This window comes from Salmo salar, chromosome 27 (genome assembly GCF_965601325.2).
Source record: "Salmo salar chromosome 27, fSalSal1, whole genome shotgun sequence".
Lineage (NCBI taxonomy): Eukaryota > Metazoa > Chordata > Actinopteri > Salmoniformes > Salmonidae > Salmo > Salmo salar.
The window spans coordinates 28,258,817-28,280,196 of NC_138317.1; the positions used below are offsets into that span (position 1 = coordinate 28,258,817).

Sequence of the window (21,380 nt, forward strand, 5' to 3'; positions counted from 1 at the left end):
TTACACAAAACACAAAAAGCAAACACAAAACACAAAAAACAAAACAGATGGATCACCAACAGTCTGAGATACACCGGCTCCGACGCTCGTCGGATGTGGCAGGGCTTGCAAACTATTACAGACTACAAAAGGAAGCACAGCCGCGAGCTGCCCAGTGACACGAGCCTACCAGACGAGCTAAATCACTTCTATGCTCGCTTTGAGGCAAGCAACGCTGAGGCATGCATGAGAGCATCAGCTGTTCCGGACGACTGTGTGATCATGCTCTCCGTAGCCGACGTGAGTAAGACGTATAAACTTGTCAACATACACAAGGCTGCGGGGCCAGACGGATTACCAGGACGTGTGCTCCAGGCATATGCTGACCAACTGGCAGGTGTCTTCACTGACATTTTCAACATGTCCCTGATTGAGTCTGTAATACCAACATGTTTCAAGCAGACCACCATAGTCCCTGTGCCCAAGAACCCAAAGACAACCTGCCTAAATGACTACAGACCCGTAGCACTCACATCCGTAGCCATGAAGTGCTTTGACAGGCTGGTAATGCCTCACAACACCATTATCCCAGAAACCCTAGACACACTCCAATTTGCATACCGCCCAAACAGATCCACAGATGATGCAATCTCTATTGCACTCCACACTGCCCTTTCCCACCTGGACAAAAGGAACACCTATGTGAGAATGCTATTCATTGACAACAGCTCAGCGTCCAACACCAAAGCTCATCACTAAGCTAAGGAACCTGGGACTAAATACCTCCCTCTGCAACTGGATCCTGGACTTCCTGACGGGCCGCCACCAGGTGGTGAGGGTAGGTAGCAACACATCTGCCACGCTGATCCTCAACACTGGAGCTCCCCAGGGGTGCATGCTCAGTCCCCTCCTGTACTCCCTGTTCACCCACGACTGCATGGCCAGGCACAACTCCAACACCATCATTAGGTTTGCAGACGACACAACAGTGGTAGGCCTGATCACCGACAACGACGAGACAGCCTAAAGGGAGGAGGTCAGAGACCTGGCTGGGTAGTGCCAGAATAACAACCTTTCCCTCAACGTAACCAAGACTGAGGAGATGATTGTGGACTACAGGAAAAGGAGCACTGAGCACGACCCCATTCTCATCGACGGGGCTGTAGTGGAGCAAGTTGAGAGCTTCAAGTTCCTTGGTGTCCACATCAAGAACAAACTAGAATGGTCCAAACACACCAAGACAGTCGTAAAGAGGGCACGACAAAGCCTATTCCTCCTCAGGAAACTAAAAAGATTTGGCATGGGTCCTGAGATCCTCAAAAGGTTCTACAGCTGCAACATCGAGAGCATCCTGATCGGTTGCATCACTGCCTGGTACGGCAATAGCTCGGCCTCTGACCGCAAGGCACTTCAGAGGGTAGTGCGTACGGCCCAGTACATCACTGGGGCAAAGCTGCCTGCCATCCAGGACCTCTACACCAGGCGGTGTAGAGGTCCTAAAAATTGTCAAAGACCCCAGCCACCCCAGTCATAGACTGTTCTCTCTACTACCGCATGGCAAGCGGTACCGGAGTGCCAAGTCTAGGACAAAAGGGTTTCTCAACAGTTTTTACCCCCAAGCCATAAGACTCCTGAACAGGTAACCAAATGGCTACCCGGACTATTTGCATTGTGTGGCCCCCCCCCCCATCCCTCTTTTACGCTGCGGCTATTCTCTGTTTATCATATATGCATAGTCACTTTAACTATATGTAACCGATGTGAAATGGCTAGTTAGTTAGCGGTGGTGTGCGCTAATAGCGTTTCAATCAGTGACGTCACTCGCTCTGAGACTTGAAGTAGGGTTTCCCCTTGCGTTGCAAGGGCCGCGGCTTTTGTGGCGCGATGGGTAACGATGCTTCGTGCGGTGTCAGTTGTTGATGTGTGCAAGGGTCCCTGGTTCGAGCCCGGGTTGGGGCGAAGAGAGGGACGGAACCTACACTGTTATATTGATGCTGTTGACCCGGATCATTGGTTGCTGTGGAAAAGGAGGAGGTCAAAGGGGGGGTGAGTGTAACCGATGTGAAATGGCTAGTTAGTTAGCGGTGGTGCACGCTAATAGCGTTTCAATCAGTGACGTCACTCGCTCTGAGACTTGAAGTAGGGTTTCCCCTTGCGTTGCAAGGGCCGCGGCTTTTGTGGCGCGATGGGTAACGATGCTTCGGTGGGTGTCAGTTGTTGATGTGTGCAAGGGTCCCTGGTTCGAGCCCGGGTTGGGGCGAAGAGAGGGACGGAACCTACACTGTTACATATACATTCATGTACATACTACCTCAGTTGGCCCGACCAACCAGTGCTCCCGCACATTGGCTAACCGGGCTATCTGCATTGTGTCCCACCACCCGCCAACCCCTTTTTACGCTACTGCTACTCTCTGTTCATCACATATGCATAGTCACTTTAACCATACCTACATGTACATACTACCTCAATAAGCCTGACTATCCGGTGTCTGTATATAGCCTTCCTACTCTTATTTTCAAATGTCTTTTTACTGTTGTTTTATTTCTTTACTTACCTACACACCCACACACACCTTTTTTTCCGCACTATTGGTTAGAGCCGGTAAGTAAGCATTTCACTGTAAGGTGAAACACCTGTTGTATTCGGCGCACGCGACAAATACACTTTGATTTGATTTGATATAACTTAGAAAGTAGGTAGTAGATTTATATTTCTTGATTGAGGAAGAGCATCTATTTCTCAATTGACTGAAAAGCCGCCAGTCAGCTACAGAGTCAGTTTTTCTAGCCTTGGCCCAGACCTGATTTCTTATGTGTTAAAAGATCTGAAGTTCTATACAGAACCAAGTACTTGTTCTATTTTTTACTCTAAGGCATTTAAAGGGAGTGTGATTGTCTGCCAGAGAGATTAAAATAGATGAGAACAATTCTAGAGCTAATTCAGGTCAGGCATGCTGCTGATAGAGAAGTCAGAGTAATACTGTACATATCATGAACAAAGGTTTGTGGGGCAAATAGATTTAAATGTCTCTTTCTAATTATATGAGGATCAGTGTTAATCTGTTTGGTATCGCTACTACATATATGAAATATAGGACACTGATCACTGAGATCAATAGCAAAGACACCACTGGACAAGTACTTGTGGGGGCTATTTATGGAAAAGGTGTGGTGTTTCCATAGATAACAGGGGCTAAGGCACTACTGTTTGGGGTAAATAATCAACAAAATAATCATGAGGACCCAGCCACCTGACACCCCAGAGTAACTGATTGACTATAATGGACCTCTTTAGGAATGGGTGAATGACTATCAGATGGTCATTTAGGGAAAGTGAAATAGATGCACTTCACACACACCTGGCTCATACACCATCACCCAGTGAGATTGTGAACTCATCTTTTGCAATTGCAATTATCAGGAGTGTTCAAATTACTGTCAGGCACACAGGTTTCCCTTGTCACAGAACAGGAGATCAATGACCTCAGCTAGATAAGCACCCCCCAGTCTCCTGGTTAGTTTTTAGTCATACAGGTTTAAATACAATCGTATTTCATCCTAACTCACCTCAACAACTAACTTCAACCTGACTTTACATAGATGCTTCAAACTCCTCCTAACCACAACTCCATCACTGGGCATTATCATCATCACCACCTCCCCCAAGAGAAGCAGGTGGGTACATGCGACGAGCTTCACTAGCAAGTGATGATGCAGCGTTTATGTACCAGTTGGAACTTGGAAACTCAATTTTCGACTTGCTGATTCGTTGAACGCGGCACGTGTATAATTACAACCAGTTAGCAAGTCCGAAACTTCTGAGTTTCCTAGTTCCATCTAGTAGTTGAACGCGGCAGAAGAGGCAGTCAACCAACGATAAACAGCCGTCGTTGAGTAATTTTGCACATGGGGTTCTAGTCTCATTGAATATTTCAAGGTAAGGTATTTTTTTAAAGAGAATTTGATTTCACTTCTTAACTAAATTGATCTAGTTAAGATGTTAAACTAGCCAGCTGGTTCTAACTTGTTAGCTACAGTAGAGAGCGAGCTAAACGTCACTGGATTGAACTGTCACGCGCATGTTGGAAAGGGTTCAAGATAGAGTGTTTACCATACTTTTTTTTTTGCATTTACTCAAACTACCTGGCAAATATGTTTTATTGTCTAAGTTGATCATTGTTGGGAGTTCTTTAGCTGCCAGTAGTTATATTTGCTAGCTAGTTTAGCAAGCTACCGATAAATATATTGTAATGAAACAGCAAGGAGCAGGTTTCGAACCCTCGACCTTCAAGCCCGAAGTCCGGCGCCGCAAAAGCATGCTCGTCCGGCAGAGTCGATTTCCGCGCTTATAAACCCAGGGTCGTTACAATATATTGTAATGGAGCAGGTCTCGAACCCTCGACCTTCTAGTCCGAAGTCCAGCGCGCTATTGTGCGCCGCCCCATGGGTCTCCTGGTCGGCTGCGACAGAGCCTGGGCTCGAACCCAGAATCTCACTGCGGCCCCATAAATATCATCCAACTACAGTACTGTGGCGACAAACGGCGTGTTGCTAGCTATTCGGCATGCCTACTAGCTAGCCGCGGTAGCTAGTTAAGTATATATTGACGGAACGGAGCATGTGAGTCTGATGTGACCAATGAATGAAAATACTATTTAAGTAATGATGCTTGCCAAGTGTCCAGTTTTTTACATTTGCCAGCTTGTTCGTTGTGCAACTTGTGTCCACGTTTGTTCTGTTTGACTGGCTGATACTGATATGGAGTTTCCGGGATGTGGATTTAATTTATTACACCATGGTTTGATGAGATTTGTATAATTTAACCATGCGAGACCACCCGTCGTTTCAAATGGGAACAAATGAGACCCAGTAGTGGGCGGAACAAGCAAGGAGGTAGCACGAGCTAACGAGATCCAATTGGCCTTTGCACCGCTAAACAACAACACAAATGTTAACTTTGGCAAAGGGTAAAGTCTACAAAACGTAGTCCAGTGTTCGTGACAGATTCTAGTGTTGGGAGCAGAACGTTATTGAGATGAAATGTTTAATCGATGAGAGAATTAGCAGAATGTCGGCCAAAATCCACCTCGTTCCATCTTCTCCCACTGCCGGCAACTTGGCTTTCAGTTAAATTCAAGGGGCTTTATTGGCATGGGAAACATATGTTCGCATTGCCAAAGCAAGTGAACTGGACAAACAAAAGTGAAATAAACAATAAAAAGTGGACAGTGAACTTCACACTCACAGAAGTTATAAAAGAATAAAGACATTTCAAATGTCATTATGTCTATATACAGTGTTGTACCGATGTGCAAAAGGGGAAATAAATAAATATGGGTTGTATTTACAATGGTGTTTGTTCTTCACTGGTTGCCCTTTTCTTGTGGCAACAGGTCACACATCTTGCTGCTGTGATTGCACACTGTGGTATTTCACCCGATATATGGAAGTTTGTCAAAATTGGATTTGTTTTCCCTTACTACCATATTTGATAGTGAGTGGAAATGCCAAGCAGGTGCTTCACATTTATACATCTGGTGAAATATCTGTCTCATTGTTCTATCTGTGGTTTGATGTTGTGGGCAAAAAAAGTATCCTGCTAACAATAGGTCTAGCATGTACCTAGCCTAATTAATAGGCTGGGCAATACACAATTAATTGGTATATAACGTTTCAGCCTAAAACGAATGCCTGCAAAATTCTGTAAATGTTCCTTACAAGCCAGAATGTTGAACAAAATTACATTTAAACTGAATCTACTGGTTATCTGTGCGGTTTGTCCTTCAGCTGCTTGAAATATTGAAACAATAATGCAGTGACAATAAAAATTGTATACAGTACCAGTCAAAAGTTTGGACACCTACTCATTCAAGGGTTTTTCTTTATTTGTACTATTTTCTACATTGTAGAATAATGGTGAAGACGTCAACTGTGAAATAACACATGGAATCATGTATTAACAAAAGTGTTCAACAAATCAAAATATATTTTAGATTCTTCAAAATAGCCACCCTTTGCCTTGATGACAGCTTTGCACACGCTTGGCATTCTCTCAACCAGCTTAACCTGGAATGCTTTTCCAACAGTCTTGAAGGCGTTCCCACATGCTGAGCACTTATTGGCTGCTTTTCCTTCACTCTGCGGTCCAACTCATCCCAAACCATCTCAATTGGGTTGAGGCTGGGTGATTGTGGAGGCCAGGTCATCTGATGCAGCACTCTTTCTTGGTCAAATATCCCTTATACAGCCTGGAGGTGTGTTGGGTCATTGTCCTGAAAAACAAATCATAGTCCCACTAAGCGCAAACCAAATAGGATGGCGTATCGCTGCAGAATGCTGTGGTAGCCATGCTGGTTAAGTGTGCCTTGAATTCTATATAAATCAGTGTCACTAGCAAAGCACCATCACACCACCTCCTCAATGCTTCACGGTGGGAACCACACATCCGGAGATCATCCGTTCACCTACTCTGCATCTCACAAAGACACTGCGGTTGGAACCCAAAATCTCAAATTTGGACTCATCAGACCCTAGGACAGATTTCCACTGGTCTGATGTCCATTGCTCATGTTTATTGGCCCAAGCAGGTCTCTTCTTATTGGTGTCCTTTAGTAGTGGTTTCTTTGCAGTGTTTTGACCATAAAGGCCTGATTCACGCAGTCTCCTTTGAACAGTTGATATGTCTGTTACTTGAACTCTGGGTCTTCCTTTCCTGTGGCGGTCCTCATGAGAGCCAGTTTCATCATGGCGCTTGATGGGTTTTTGCGACTGCACTTGAAGAAAAAGTTATTGAAATGTTCTGTATTGACTGACCATGTCTTAAAGTAATGATGGACTGTTGTTTTTCTTTGCTTATTTGAGCTGTTCTTGCCATAATATAGACTTGGTCTTTTATCAAATAGGGCTATCTCCTGTATACCACCCCTACCTTGTCACAACACAACTGATTTGGCTCAAACGCATTAAGAAGGAAAGAAATTCCACAAATACATTTTTTTTACAAGGCACGCCTGTTAATTTAAATGCATTCCAGGTGACTACCCCGTGAAGCTGGTTGAGAGAATGCCAAAAGTGTGCAAGGGTGGCTACTTTGAAGAATCTCAAATATAAAATATATTTTGATGTGTTTAACACTTTTTTGTTGTTGTTATTGTTGTTATTACATGATTTCATAGTTTTGATGTCTTCACTATTATTCTACAATGAAGAAAATAATTAAGAAAAACCCTGGAATGAGTAGGTGTGTCCAAACTTTTGACTGGTACTGTGTAATGAATCAGATGTCGATAGTTAGCTATCCTTCCCTGATTTAAAATATGGTTCAATAGCTATTGACTAAAGAAAATCCAACAAAACTACCATATACCTATGGCTCTCTATAAACAGTTGGTTAAACCATTACTTTACGGTGGATATTTTATCTCAAATTTCGAGCAGCTGAAGATCAAACCACAAAGGCAACTGGTAGATTAACCTTAAATGTAATTTTATCAGGCATTTGTTTCATGTTGTGTATATACCAATACATTTTGTATTACAGCCTGATTTAAGCAGACTAGCTAGTACCATCATGCAAAATGTTGAACACTGTAATTGTGATTAAATGAATCCGAACATGATATGGGCAGTGACATTTGACTTTCAAGCAGCTAGAATAACTTCATGTGATCTAGATGTTGCATCACTTGCTGTAAAATGATGTTGACACGCATGAGTGGAAAACTGATTCCCACATGGCATTCCTTGCGATATGGCGCCCTGATATCTTTTAGTTAAAGCTGTGATTATGTTATAAGTCTCTAGGCTGTTATTGGCAGGAATCCCGAATACATTTAATTGAAGGCAGTGTATTTCCCAGAACACACAGACAGACCACCAGACCAGATACCGCTGGAATCTAATAGACTTGTCTGCATGGTTGTGGTCCCTCCTCTGACTCTATTATATTCCTGTTCGTGGATATGAGAGGAACTAGCTAGTAAAGTAGAGGACGCTTCTGCCAGAGAGAGTCATTAGAAACTGCATTAAACACACAAGTATCATTACAAATAGAAGCATTACAAACACAGAGAGGGCATTACAAACAGATGCAGCATTAATTGACATGTCAGCTGGTCCTTTTGTGGCAGGGCTGAAATGCAGTGGAAATGTTTTTTTGGGGATTCAGTTCATTTGCATGGCAAAGAGGGACTTTGCAATTAATTGCAATTCATCTGATCACTGCCTTCCCTGTAGCTCAGTTGGTAGAGCATGGTGTTTGCAACACCAGGGTTGTGGGTTCGATTCCCACGGGGGGCCAGCACAGAAAAAAAAAAAAATGTATGAAATGTATGCATTCACTACTGTAAGTCGCTCTGGATAAGAGCGTCTGCTAAATGATGTAAATGTAAAATGTAAAAATGAAGGCGTCCGTATACTAGGTTTGGTTTGTTAGCAGAGCTAAGCGACGCGTACGTCTGTGCCTCGTCTACTCACTTAAAAAGACATTACCTTAAAACTATGACTGTTTGTCCCACCGTAGTAACAACATACAGCAAGACTTCCACAAAATAGTAAGAATCAAGCTAAGATAAATCAAGAAATCTCTCATTGATTTTTACGTTTTTGCAGAGGTCTTAGTCGCGCAATTTCACATCTAAGATGTTTGGTGCCGTGTTTCTCAAGCGAAAACATTTGCTTAAACCTAATCGAATGTCGTTGAATGACAACAAACACTTAATTGAAGAATCCCTACTGTTGACCAATCACTGACGAAAGGCCGTAGACTTTAGGCTTCTGAACTTCGGCTTGCCTCAAGAAATTGTACCTGCTCTAAAACACCAGTATTTTTCATCCTGTAGCTTATGTTTTCAGCACTTTTATTTCCATGACTGATCAAAACACATTTTTTCATGCTCTTGTCTCTCTGCAGCAGACATATAGTGAGCAATATGTTCGGAACGTCAAACTGCAATAAAATTGCAGTATTTAATCGCCATACCAGTGCCTAAAATGTACGTTATGTTCCACCAGCCACTGTGGCAGGTAGATGTAAAAAAGTATACCAGTCAATCAGATTTTCTGCCAGCCAAAATATATATTTTTCGTCATAATTGCATTAAAAAAACATTCCCATGCTTTGTAATGTTTCTAAGACAAAAAATGTATTAGTAAGTTATGTGGTATATTTCTAAATCTAATTAAAAGTTTTGTAACTTGAGTCTTTTAACCAAAATAAGGGCGGGATGTTACCGTGGTAACGGTGAGTGATCTGACTAGGGCGTCTCTTCACTATAAATTAAAGCAGCAGACTCCAAACTAACGTTGAAAAGCATCCGAGCTTGTGAACAAAACTATATAAAAAGTAAAACACGAGGACAAAGTCTCACTTTGTAGACTTTAGAGTAAATTAGACCAAAGTTTATGCCAGTACGCAGCGCCATCAAAAATGATTGTCAGCACTTTACTGTGTTGCTGCGTAAGGTTGGATATAGGATTTGTATTTCTTTGTGTGCACAAAGAAATACGAGTCCTTTAACTCACCTCACACAGCAACACTGCCCGGGAGGAGAGCTATGTACTCTGAGTAAAGTGCTGATTCTCCTGCTGCCTCCCTTTCAGCATTGCACCTGTACTGCCACTGTAGCCCAGTTCCACCTCACAAAGTTTGCATTTCATCTTCTCATTTTACTTCTCAATGTATTGCCAACTGTTACGTGCGGAGGTGAAGTGCAGCGCACTTTATATCGGGGGAAAATCATTTGAAAATTGCATCTCTCCTACTGACAGCATTGTTGCGTTAGATATTCAGCTAGGCTATATCAAGCTCTAGTACACCATTAGTGATTTTTAATGAGCATCTATCTAGCCATATTACTGTTATGAAATGCATAGTGTGCGGGCTGTTCTATGTTCACTTTGATTTTCTAGTTGGTGAACAAACAGCCATGGGAAATTCTCCCATGGTAACAGGAGGCATTTGAACTACTCCTTGTCCTTGTTTTTTTCTTTGTTACAGAGGTCGCGCTTGAGTAATTGAATCCCAGACGAGTTTATTTCAACTCTAGAGGGAGGGAAATAAGTGATCGGAAACAGTGATGTGAATACTGCACTGTGTGTCACTGTGTGTAGTATGTTCGTGCACACTACGTATGTGTGCGTGTACCAGTGTTGCCAACTAATTTTCAGGGTAAGTTGCTAGATGCAGGTTGCTTTGTTGCGAAAGGTTGCTAAATGACGTTGTGATGTCATTGCGTGAAAACGTAAACCTGCGTCATTACGTAGAATACACAATAACGGTGCTCAAATTGACTGGTCATCTCGCCAAAAAATATGATTTGACATTTGTTCAGGTACAGACTCCCACTCTTTTCTGTACTTCTGGCTGTACAATTTTGATTGAGACATGTTGATTGATGTTGTAAGTTCTGTTCAAGATCAAACATTCGTGACCAACTATATTCATTGAGTTTGGCTCGTCGAACCCGTACTACTGCTGCTGCAGTCAGCCAAAAACGATTTGCAATTTGCTGAAATTGCTGCTGCCTGTGCACGAGCTGAGCGCCTGCTGCTGACGTCTCACAATGCACTTTTGCAGCCAGGCACGTGTGTTGTGACTGAGTGTATGTGACAGAGAAAATCATTTTTTGTGTCATTTAGAGGGATAATCCGTCACCATGGGGGCTGAGAAAGACACCGAGACCATTTTGACTGGGTCCATGCGTCTGAAGCAGGAAATCTCCCTGCTCCAAGGGGTCTGCCTCATTGTGGGAAGCATGATCGGCTCGGGCATCTTCATCTCCCCCAAAGGGGTGCTCTTCTACACAGGCTCCTACGGCCTGTCTCTGGTGGTGTGGGCCATCGGCGGGATCTTCTCCGTGTTTGGGGCCCTGTGCTACGCTGAGCTGGGAACCACCATCCGCAAGTCTGGTGCCAGCTATGCCTACATCCTGGAGTCCTTTGGCGGCTTCCTGGCTTTCATTAGGTGAGATTCCACTTAAAACATTTTTTTTACAGGTTGGTCTCGTTGAGAAACTATTTTGCAAAAGAGACCTTTAAGAAAAGTGCTTCGAGTATCTAGAAAAGCCCTCTCTCTCTCTCTCTCTATATATATATATATATATATATATATATATAATATATATATATATATATATATATATACTGCTCAAAAAAATAAAGGGAACACTAAAATAACACATCCTAGATCTGAATGAATGAAATAATCTTATTAAATACTTTTTTCTTTACATAGTTGAATGTGCTGACAACAAAATCACACAAAAATAATCAATGGAAATCCAATTTATCAACCCATGGAGGTCTGGATTTGGAGTCACACTCAAAATTAAAGTGGAAAACCACACTACAGGCTGATCCAACTTTGATATAATGTCCTTAAAACAAGTCAAAATGAGGCTCAGTAGTGTATGTGGCCTCCACGTGCCTGTATGACCTCCCTACAACGCCTGGGCATGCTCCTGATGAGGTGGCGGATGGTCTCCTGAGGGATCTCCTCCCAGACCTGAACTAAAGCATCCGCCAACTCCTGGACAGTCTGTGGTGCAACGTGGCGTTGGTGGATGGAGCGAGACATGATGTCCCAGATGTGCTCAATTGGATTCAGGTCTGGGGAACGGGCGGGCCAGTCCATAGCATCAATGCCTTCCTCTTGCAGGAAATGCTGACACACTCCAGCCACATGAGGTCTAGCATTGTCTTGCATTAGGAGGAACCCAGGGCCAACCGCACCAGCATATGGTCTCACAAGGGGTCTGAGGATCTCATCTCGGTACCTAATGGCAGTCAGGCTACCTCTGGCGAGCACATGGAGGGCTGTGCGGCCCCCCAAAGAAATGCCACCCCACACCATGACTGACCCACCGCCAAACCGGTCATGCTGGAGGATGTTGCAGGCAGCAGAACGTTCTCCACAGCGTCTCCAGACTCTGTCACGTCTGTCACATGTGCTCAGTGTGAACTTGCTTTCATCTGTGAAGAGCACAGGGTGCCAGTGGCGAATTTGCCAATCGTGGTGTTCTCTGGCAAATGCCAAACGTCCTGCACGGTGTTGGGCAGTAAGCACAACCCCCACCTGTGGACGTCGGGCCCTCATACCACCCTCATCGAGTCTGTTTCTGACCGTTTGAGCAGACACATCCACATTTGTGGCCTGCTGGAGGTCATTTTGCAGGGCTCTGGCAGTGCTCCTCCTGCTCCTCCTTGCACAAAGGCGGAGGTAGCGGTCCTGCTGCTGGCTTGTTGCCCTCCTACGGCTTCCTCCACATCTCCTGATGTACTGGCCTGTCTCCTGGTAGCGCCTCCATGCTCTGGACACTACGCTAACAGACACAGCAAACCTTCTTGCCACAGCTCGCATTGATGTGCCATCCTGGATGAGCTGCACTACCTGAGCCACTTGTGTGGGTTGTAGACTCCGTCTCATGCTACCACTAGAGTGAAAGCACCGCCAGCATTCAAAAGTGACCAAAACATCAGCCAGGAAGCATAGGAACTGAGAAGTGGTCTGTGGTTACCACCTGCAGAACCACTCCTTTATTGGGGGTGTCTTGCTAATTGCCTATAATTTCCACCTGTTGTCTATTCCATTTGCACAACAGCATGTGAAATTTATTGTCAATCAGTGTTGCTTCCTAAGTGGACAGTTTGATTTCACAGAAGTGTGATTGACTTGGAGTTACATTGTGTTGTTTAAGTGTTCCCTTTATTTTTTTGAGCAGTATATATATATAATATATATATATATATATATATTATCCTCATTAATTTCTTATTTTTAATTATCAGGCTGTGGTCGTCCCTGATGATCGTGGAGCCAGCAGGCCAGGCTGTCATAGCCCTCACCTTCTCCAACTACCTGGTGCAGCCCTTCTACCCCACGTGCTCAGCCCCCTACGATGCTGTGAGACTCATAGCAGCAGCCATCATCAGTAAGATGAGCTGAGTTCACTTTTCCTCCCTCTGCCTGTTTTGAAATAAGGAGATACTACCTGAACTTTTATAAAGTGGCATTCTATGGTGTGCCCTGCTGAACAAATCTTTTTTTTCTGGATAAAAATGAGGCTTAGGTGGTGGTCGTGGCCAATATCGCAGTTGCTGACGGAACATTTTAGAGGTCCTCCTCTTTGCCGCAGACAACATTTAGGGTTCTAAGCGATTTTCTGCAGTTCTACACATTTTTGCGATGCCTTATCTACATAGGCGTACAGAGGCCCATTATCAGCAACCATCACTCCTGTGTTCCAATGGCACGTTGTGTTAGCTAATCTAAGTTTATAATTTTAAATGGCTATTTGATCATTAGAAAACCCTTTTGCAATTATGTTAGCACAGCTGTAAACGGTTGTCCTGATTTAAAGAAGCAATAAAACTGGCCATCTTTAGACTAGTTGAGTATCTGGAGCATCAGCATTTGTGGGTTCAATTTCAGGCACAAAATAGCCAGAAACAAAGACTTTCTTCTGAAACTTGTCAGTCTATTCTTGTTCTGAGAAATGAAGGCTATTCCATGCGAGAAATTGCCAAGAGACTGAAGCTCTTGTACAACGCTGTGTACTACTCCCTTCACAGAACAGCGCTCTAACCAGAATAGAAAGAGGAGTGGGAGGCCCCGGTGCACAACTGAGCAAGAGAACAAGTACATTAGTGTCTAGTTTGAGAAACAGACATCTCACAAGTCCTCAACTGGCAGCTTCATTAAATAGTACCTGCAGAACACCAGTCTCAACATCGACAGTGAAGAGGCAACTCCAGGATGATGGCCTTCTAGGCAGAGTTGCAAAGAAAAAGCCATATCTCAGACTGGCCAATAAAAATAAAAGTTTAAGATGGGCAAAAGAACAGACATTGGACAGAGGAACTCTGCCTAGAAGGCCAGCATCCCGGACAAATGCATGTCGTAACCAGGGCCTAAAATTCTATTTTTGGTCCAACGGCCACTGGCAGGTAGATGGAAAATTTCCCGCAAAAATTGCACCAACAAAACAGAAACCGATGAGCATGCTCATGTTTCTAAAACAATAAATGTATTGCTAATAAGAAGTAATGTAGTATATTGTTTAATTTCATTTTTTTTGTATTTTAATCAAAATATCACAGATAAGACAAATGTAGGCTGCCTTTATTGTTGAGATCGTGTTTGTAAATTAGAAATACCTTTGACTGCCTGAACGTTCAAAGCTGATCCCACTTGTACATTTAAAATGTTACAATACTGTAGAATAGCCTACATGCTTGTTGGCTACACGCAAACGAGAACATCAGCTGTCTGATACTGACTGATCAAAGGGTGGCTGGCCCAGCTGCCACTAAGGAACTCTGATCGAGCACATTATGACGTCTTGCCTGGGTTTCTTTACATTGTCTTCCCTGGGTTTTTTTTGTATGTCAGACAGTTTGATATTTCATGAATACAAATGATGTAACTGGGTCTTAACTGGGTCTGGCTTTAAAGTGCACTTGTGTGTTCTTTGTTTTTCTCAGTCCTGCCTTTTGTTTCTCTCATCCTGTGTCAGCTCTGCAGTTGCCAGGGGGGATATGAATGTGCGTGTGTGTGTTTTTCAGTTGGAGCTGAGCCACTCAAGGTAAAAAAAAAATGTGTGCTTTGTCAGACAAACGTGTAGAAGGCTCAAAAGGGGTTCTGTTGAGTCGGAGAGAGTGAGCTGTAATAAACGGAACAGCCTGACTTGGCATTTAGTTGAATCCCCTTAGGAATTAGGCCAACTGTGCATGCTTGTTCTCTTTAAGGGTCTGGGGAGACATTCTCACACGTTCCTTCATGAATTACGAGTGAATAAAGGAATGCTGATTCTCTGGTTAGTGTAGGAGGCCAAGGTCTACGCGGAAGCAACCTGGTAACATCTTAGTAGCTAACTGAGAACCTGCTCAGTTATTTGTGGGGGATTTTAAATGTCCTTTTAATATTGCGACGGTAACAGTGTATGCTACTCATGTTTCAGAAAAGACGTAGGTATAATTGTTCCCCTAAACGCAGGGCTTGATGTACGTAAATGCCATAGGCCATGACAACATATCTCATTCATGTCATGGAAGCATTTGGTTGTTGTGTGAAGCCATTGTTGAAATTCTTCCTGAAGCATAGACACACTGACTAGCAACATTAGGTCCTTGTTTAAAGCAATGATTCCAATGGGGTGTGTGTGTGTGTGTGTGTGTGTGTGTGTGTGTGTGTAGATAATCTATTTTCAGAGGTTGTCTCTTAAAAAAATAAAATATGTGTAGTAAGATCTGTCTTCAACATCAGATTTGCAACTTTTCAGTTTGCACTATCCTTCTGTTAGCCTTGGGTGTGATGTGGCCTAAGCCACATTCCTGCTTCATGTGTGTTAGCAGCTATTAGCACTGTAAGTACCATTAGTATAGTTAAATAATAAGGACCGAGGGGGTGTGGTAAATGGCCAATGTTCTATGGCTTAGGGCTGTTATCAGCATGATGCGACGTGGAGTGCGTGGACACAGCCGTTAGCCGTGGTATTTTAGAGATGTATCACAAACCCCTGAGGTGCCTTATTGCTATTATAAACTGGTTACCAACGTAATTGGAGCAGTAAAAATACATGTTTTGTCATACCCGTGGTATACAATCTCATATACCACGGCTGTCAGCCAATCAAATCAAAGTTTATTTGTCACGTGCGCTGAATACAACAACCTTACAGTGAAATGCTTACTTACAGGCTAACCAATAGTGCAGAAAAGGTATTAGGTGAACAGTCGGTAGGTAAAGAAAGAAAACAACAGTAAAAAGACAGGTTATAAAAGTAGCGAGGCTACATACAAACACCGGTTAGTCAGGCTGATTGAGGTAGTATGTAGATATGGTTAAAGTGACTATGCCTATATGATGAACAGAGAGTAGCAGTAGCGTAAAAGAGGGGGTGGTGGGTGGGACACAATGCAGATAGCCCGGTTAGCCAATGTGCGGGAGCACTGGTTGGTCGGCCCAATTGAGGTAGTATGTACATGAATGTATAGTTAAAGTGGCTATGCATATATGATAAACAGAGAGTAGCAGCCGCGTAAAAAGAGGGGTTGGGGGAGGGGGGGCACACAATGCAAATAGTCTGGGTAGACCTGTTCAGGAAGGAAAACTTAAACTAGATTTATTTGAATTTTTATGGCTTGGGCGTAAAAACTGTTGAAAAGCCTTTTTGTCCTAGACTTGGCACTCCGGTACCGCTTGCCATGCGGTAGTAGAGAGAACAGTCTATGACTGGGGTGGTTGGGGTCTTTGACAATTTTTAGGGCCTTCCTCTGACACCGCCTGGTGTAGAGGTCCTGGATGGCAGGTAGCTTAGCCCCAGTGATGTACTGGGCCGTACACACTACCTTCTGTAGTGCTTTGCGGTCGGAGGCCGAGCAGTTGCCGTACCAGACAGTGATGCAACCAGTCAGGATGCTCTCGATGTTGCAGCTGTAGAACCTTTTGAGGATCTCAGGACCCATGCCAAATCTTTTTAGTTTCCTGAGGGGGAATAGGCTTTGTCGTGCCCTCTTCACAACTGTCTTGGTGTATTTGGACCATTCTAGTTTGTTCTTGATGTGGACACCAAGGAACTTGAAGCTCTCAACCTGCTCCACTACAACCCCGTCGATGAGAATGGGGGCGTGCTCGGTCCTCCTTTTCCTGTAGTCCACAATCATCTCCTTAGTCTTGGTTACGTTGAGGGAAAGGTTGTTATTCTGGCACCACCCGGCCAGGTCCCTGACTTCCTCCCTATAGGCTGTCTTGTCGGTGATCAGGCCTACCGCTGTCGTCTGCAAACTTAATGATGGTGTTGGAGTCATGCCTGGCCGTGCAGTCGTGGGTGAACAGAGAGTACAGGAGGGGACTGAGCATGCACCCCTGGGGAGCTCCAGTGTTGAGGATCAGCGTGGCAGATGTGTTGCTACCTACCCTCACCACCTGGGGGGCGGCCCATCAGGAAGTCCAGGATCCAGTTGCAGAGGGAGGTGTTTAGTCCCAGGATCCTTAGCTTAGTGATGAGCTTTGAGGGTACTATGGTGTTGAACGCTGAGCTGTAGTCAATGAATAGCATTCTCACATAAGTGTTCCTTTTTTCCAGGTGGGAAAGGGCAGTGTGGAATATAATAGAGATTGCATTATCTGTGGATCTGTTGTGGCGTTCCTCAGTGTTGCTTGCCTCGAAGCTAGCATAGAAGTGATTTAGCTCGTCTGGTAGGCTCATGTCACTGGGCAGCTCGCGGCTGTTCTTCCCTTTGTAGTCTGTAATAGTTTGCAAGCCCTGCCACATAAGACGAGCATTGGAGCCTGTGTAGTGTGACTCAATCTTAGCCCTGTATTGACGCTTTTCCTGTTTGATGGTTCGTTGCAGGGCATAGCAGGATTTCTTGTAAGCTTCTGGGTTAGAGTCCCACACCTTGAAAGCGGCAGCTCTACCCTTTAGCTCAGTGCGAATGTTGCCTGTAATCCATGGCTTCTGGTTGGGGTATGTGCGTAAGTTACTGTGGGGACGACGTCCTCGATGCACTTATTGACAAAGCCAGTGACTGATGTGGTGTACTCCTCAATGCCATCGGAAGAATCCCGGAACATGTTCCAGTCTGTGATAGCAAAACAGTCCTGTAGTTTAGCATCTGCTTCATCTGACCACTTTTTTTATAGACCGAGTCACTGGTGCTTCCTGCTTTAATTTTTGCTTGTAAGCAGGAATCAGGAGGATGGAGTTGTGGTTGGATTTACCAAATGGAGGGCGAGCTTTGTACTCGTTTGTGTGTGGAGTACAGGTGATCTAGAATTTCTTTCCCTCTGGTTGCACATTTAACATGTTGATTGAAATTTGGTAGAACTTATTTAAGTTTCCCTGCATTAAAGTCTCCGGCCACTAGGAGCGCCGCCTCTGGGTGAGTGGTTTCCTGTTTGCATATTTCCTTATACAGCTGACTGAGTGCGGTCTTAGTGCCAGCATGTGTCTGTGGTGGTAAATAAACAGCCACAAAAAGTATAGCTGAAAACTCTCTAGGCAAGTAATGTGGCCTGCAATTTATCACAATATACTCTACTTCAGGCGAGCAAAATTTAGAGACTTCCTTAGATTTCGTGCACCAGCTGTTGTTTACAAATATGCACAGACCGCCCCCCCTCGTCTTACCAGAGTGTACTGTTCTATCTTGCCGGTGCAGCGTGTATCCCGCTAGCTGAATATCCATGTCGTCATTCAGCTACGATTCCGTGAAACATAGGATATTACAGTTTTTGATGTCCCTTTGGTAGGATATTCGTGATCGTACCTCGTCTAGTTTATTGTCCAATGATTGCACGTTGGCGAGTAGTATTGACGGTAACGGCAGCTTTCCCACTCGCCTTTTCCGGGTCCTGACCAGGCATCCGGCTCTTTTGTCCTCTGTACCTGTGTCGCTTTCTCTTGCAAATAACGTGGATGTCGGCCCTGCCGGGTGTTTGGAGAATGTCTTGTTTGTTGAATAACTGTTTTTTGTCTAATCCGAGGTGAGTGATCGTTTTTTGCCGTAAGATACGGTGGCAGAAAACCCCACATAATAGCACAATTGGTTGAGTGCCCGTAAAACTGCTGACATTTCTTCCGGTGCCATTTTACAATCGGCATTCAGGGCTCAAACCACCCAGTTTATGAAGACAAAATAAGGATCGCTATTCAAACTACAGTGCCGTGAAAATGTATATGCCCCCTTTCTGATTTTCTCAATTTTTGCATTTTTTCAATTCTGAATTATCAGCTCCTAAACCAAAACCTAATATTAAAGGTAACTTGAGTTTACAAATAGCAAAACATTTATACTTTTAAAATGTATTCAACAAAGTTATGCAACACCCAATTCCCCTGTGTGAAAAAGTAATTGCCCCCTTACACTCAATAACTGGTTGTTCCACCTTTTTAGCTGCAACAACTGCAACCAAATGCTTCCTGTAGTTTTTGATCAGTCTCTCACATCACTGTGTTGTAATTTTGGCCCATTCTTGTATGCAGAACTGCTATAACTCAGCGACATTTGTGGGTTTTCAAGCATGAACTGCTCTTTTCAAGTCCTGCCACAACATTTCAATTGGGATTAGGTCTAGGCCATTCCAAAACTAAAAATGTGTTTCTTTTTTTATACATTTTCATATAGACTTGATTGTGTGTTTTGGATCATTGTCTTGCTGCATGACCCAGCTTCAGCTCACAGACGGAGGACCTGACGTTCTCCTGTAGAATTCTCTGATACAGAGCAGAATTCATGGTTCCTTCTATTAAGGCAAGTTGTCCCGGTCCTGAGGCAGCAAAGAATCCCCAAACCATCACACGACCACCACCATGCTTGACTGTTGGTATGAGGTTCTTTCTGTGGAATGTAGTGTTGACTCAAGCTTGCCAAAAAACACCTGGATGATCATCAATACTCTTGGAAGGGTGTTTTATGGATAGATGAGTCAAATGTATAACTTTTTGGATGGTATGGGTCCCATTTATGCCCACTGGGGAGCCAGGCCTAGCCAATCAGAATACGTTTTTCCCCATAAAAGGGCTTTATTACAGATAGAAATTAGAGGTCGACCGATTAATCGGAATGGCCGATTAATTGGGGCCGATTTCAGGTCTTCATGGTAATCGGTCTATTAATTTTTAATGCCGATTAATTAATGTTTCTTATTATTAATGTTTTTTATTATTAATGTTTTTTTAATGCCGATTAATGAATGTTTTTTATTCAAATTTTTTTTTTTTTCAATGTTTTATTAAAAAAATATATTTTTACACCTTTATTTAACTAGGCAAGTCAGATTAAGAACACATTCTTATTTTCAATGACGGCCTAGGAACGGGGGTTAACTGCCTTGTTCAGGGGGGATTCGTTTTTGCAACCTTCCGGTTACTAGTCCAATGCTCTAACCACCTGCCTTACATTGCCCTCCACGAGGAGCCTGCATGGCAGGATGACTACCTGTTACGCGACTGCAGCAAGAAGCCAAGGTAAGTTGCTAGCTAGCATTAAACTTATCTTATAAAAAAACGATCAATCTTAACATAATCACTAGTTAACTACACATGGTTGATGTTATTACTCGTTTAGCTAACGTGTCCTGCGTTGCATATAATCGATGCGGTGCCTGTTAATTTCTCATCGAATCACAGCCTACTTCGACCAACGGGTGATGATTTAACAAGCGCATTTGCGAAAAAAGCACTGTCGTTGCACCAATGTACCTAACCATAAACATCAATGCCTTTCTTTAAAATCAATACACAAGTATATATTTTTAAACCTGCATATTTAGTTAATATTTCCTGCTAACATGAATTTTTGTCACTTCTCTAGCGTTCCGTGCAAGCAGTCAGGGTATATACAGCAGTTTGGGCTGCCTGGCTCATTGCGGACTGTGTGAAGTCCATTTATTCCTAACAAAGGCCGTAATTAATTTGCCAGAATTGTACATAATTATGACATAACATTGAAGGTTGTGCAATGTAACAGGAATATTTAGACTTAGGGATGCCACCCGTTAGATGAAATACGGAACTGTTCCGTATTTCACTGAAATAAACGTTTCGTTTTCGAAATGATAGTTTCCGGATTCGACCATATTAATGACCAAAGGCTCGTATTTCTGTGTGTTATTATGTTGTAATTAAGTCTATGATTTGATAGAGCTGTCTGACTGAGCGATGGTAGGCAGCAGCAGGCTCGTAAGCATTATTTCAAACAGCACCTTCGTGCGTTTTGCCAGCAGCTCTTCGCAATTCTTCAAGCATTGCGTTGTTTGACTTCAAGCCTATCAACTCCCAATATTAGGCTGGTGTAACCGATGTGAAATGGCTAGCTAGTTAGCGGGTGCGCGCTAATAGCGTTTCAAACGTCACTTGCTCTGAGACTTGGAGAGTTGTTCCCCTTGCTCTACATGGGTAACGCTGCTGCGAGGGTGGCTGTTGTCGATGTGCTCCTGGTTCGAGCCCAGGTAGGAGCGAGGAGAGGGACGGAAGCTATACTGTTACACTGACAATACTAAAGTGCCTATTAGAACATCCAATAGTCAAAGGTACCGTGGGGGAAAAAAGTATTTGATCCCCTGCTGATTTTGTACGTTTGCCCACTGACAAAGAAATGATCAGTCTATAATTTTAATAGTAGGTTTATTTGAACAGTGAGAGACAGAATAACAACAAAAATATCCAGAAAAACGCATGGCAGAAATGTTATAAATTGATTTGCATTTTAATGAGGGAAAGAAGTATTTGGCCCCCTCTCAATCAGAAAGATTTCTGGCTCCCAGGTGTCTTTTTATACAGGTAACGAGCTGAGATTAGGAGCACACTCTTAAAGGGAGTGCTCCTAACCGCAGCTTGTTACCTGTAAAAAAGACACCTTTCTACAGAAGCAATCAATCAATCAGATTCCAAACTC

The 21,380-nt window shown here is 43.5% G+C and overlaps 1 protein-coding gene across 3 annotated transcripts in view; it reads left to right on the plus strand.

The window, feature by feature from the left end:
* The first annotated feature begins 3,807 nt into the window (after positions 1-3,807).
* Positions 3,808-21,380, plus strand: part of LOC106588820 (Y+L amino acid transporter 1) — a 35,526-nt gene continuing 17,953 nt past the window's right edge. For 2 of the 3 annotated variants that reach the window (XM_014178271.3, XM_082970201.1), the window contains exons 1-3: positions 3,808-3,918; positions 10,620-10,944; positions 12,768-12,910. In XM_014178271.3, coding sequence (XP_014033746.2) covers positions 10,637-10,944; positions 12,768-12,910 — 451 coding nt within the window. In that variant the 5' untranslated portion in view covers positions 3,808-3,918; positions 10,620-10,636. Of the gene's footprint in view, positions 3,919-10,225; positions 10,313-10,619; positions 10,945-12,767; positions 12,911-21,380 lie in introns of those variants that run through there. The other variant, XM_014178272.3, reaches the window with a different exon arrangement.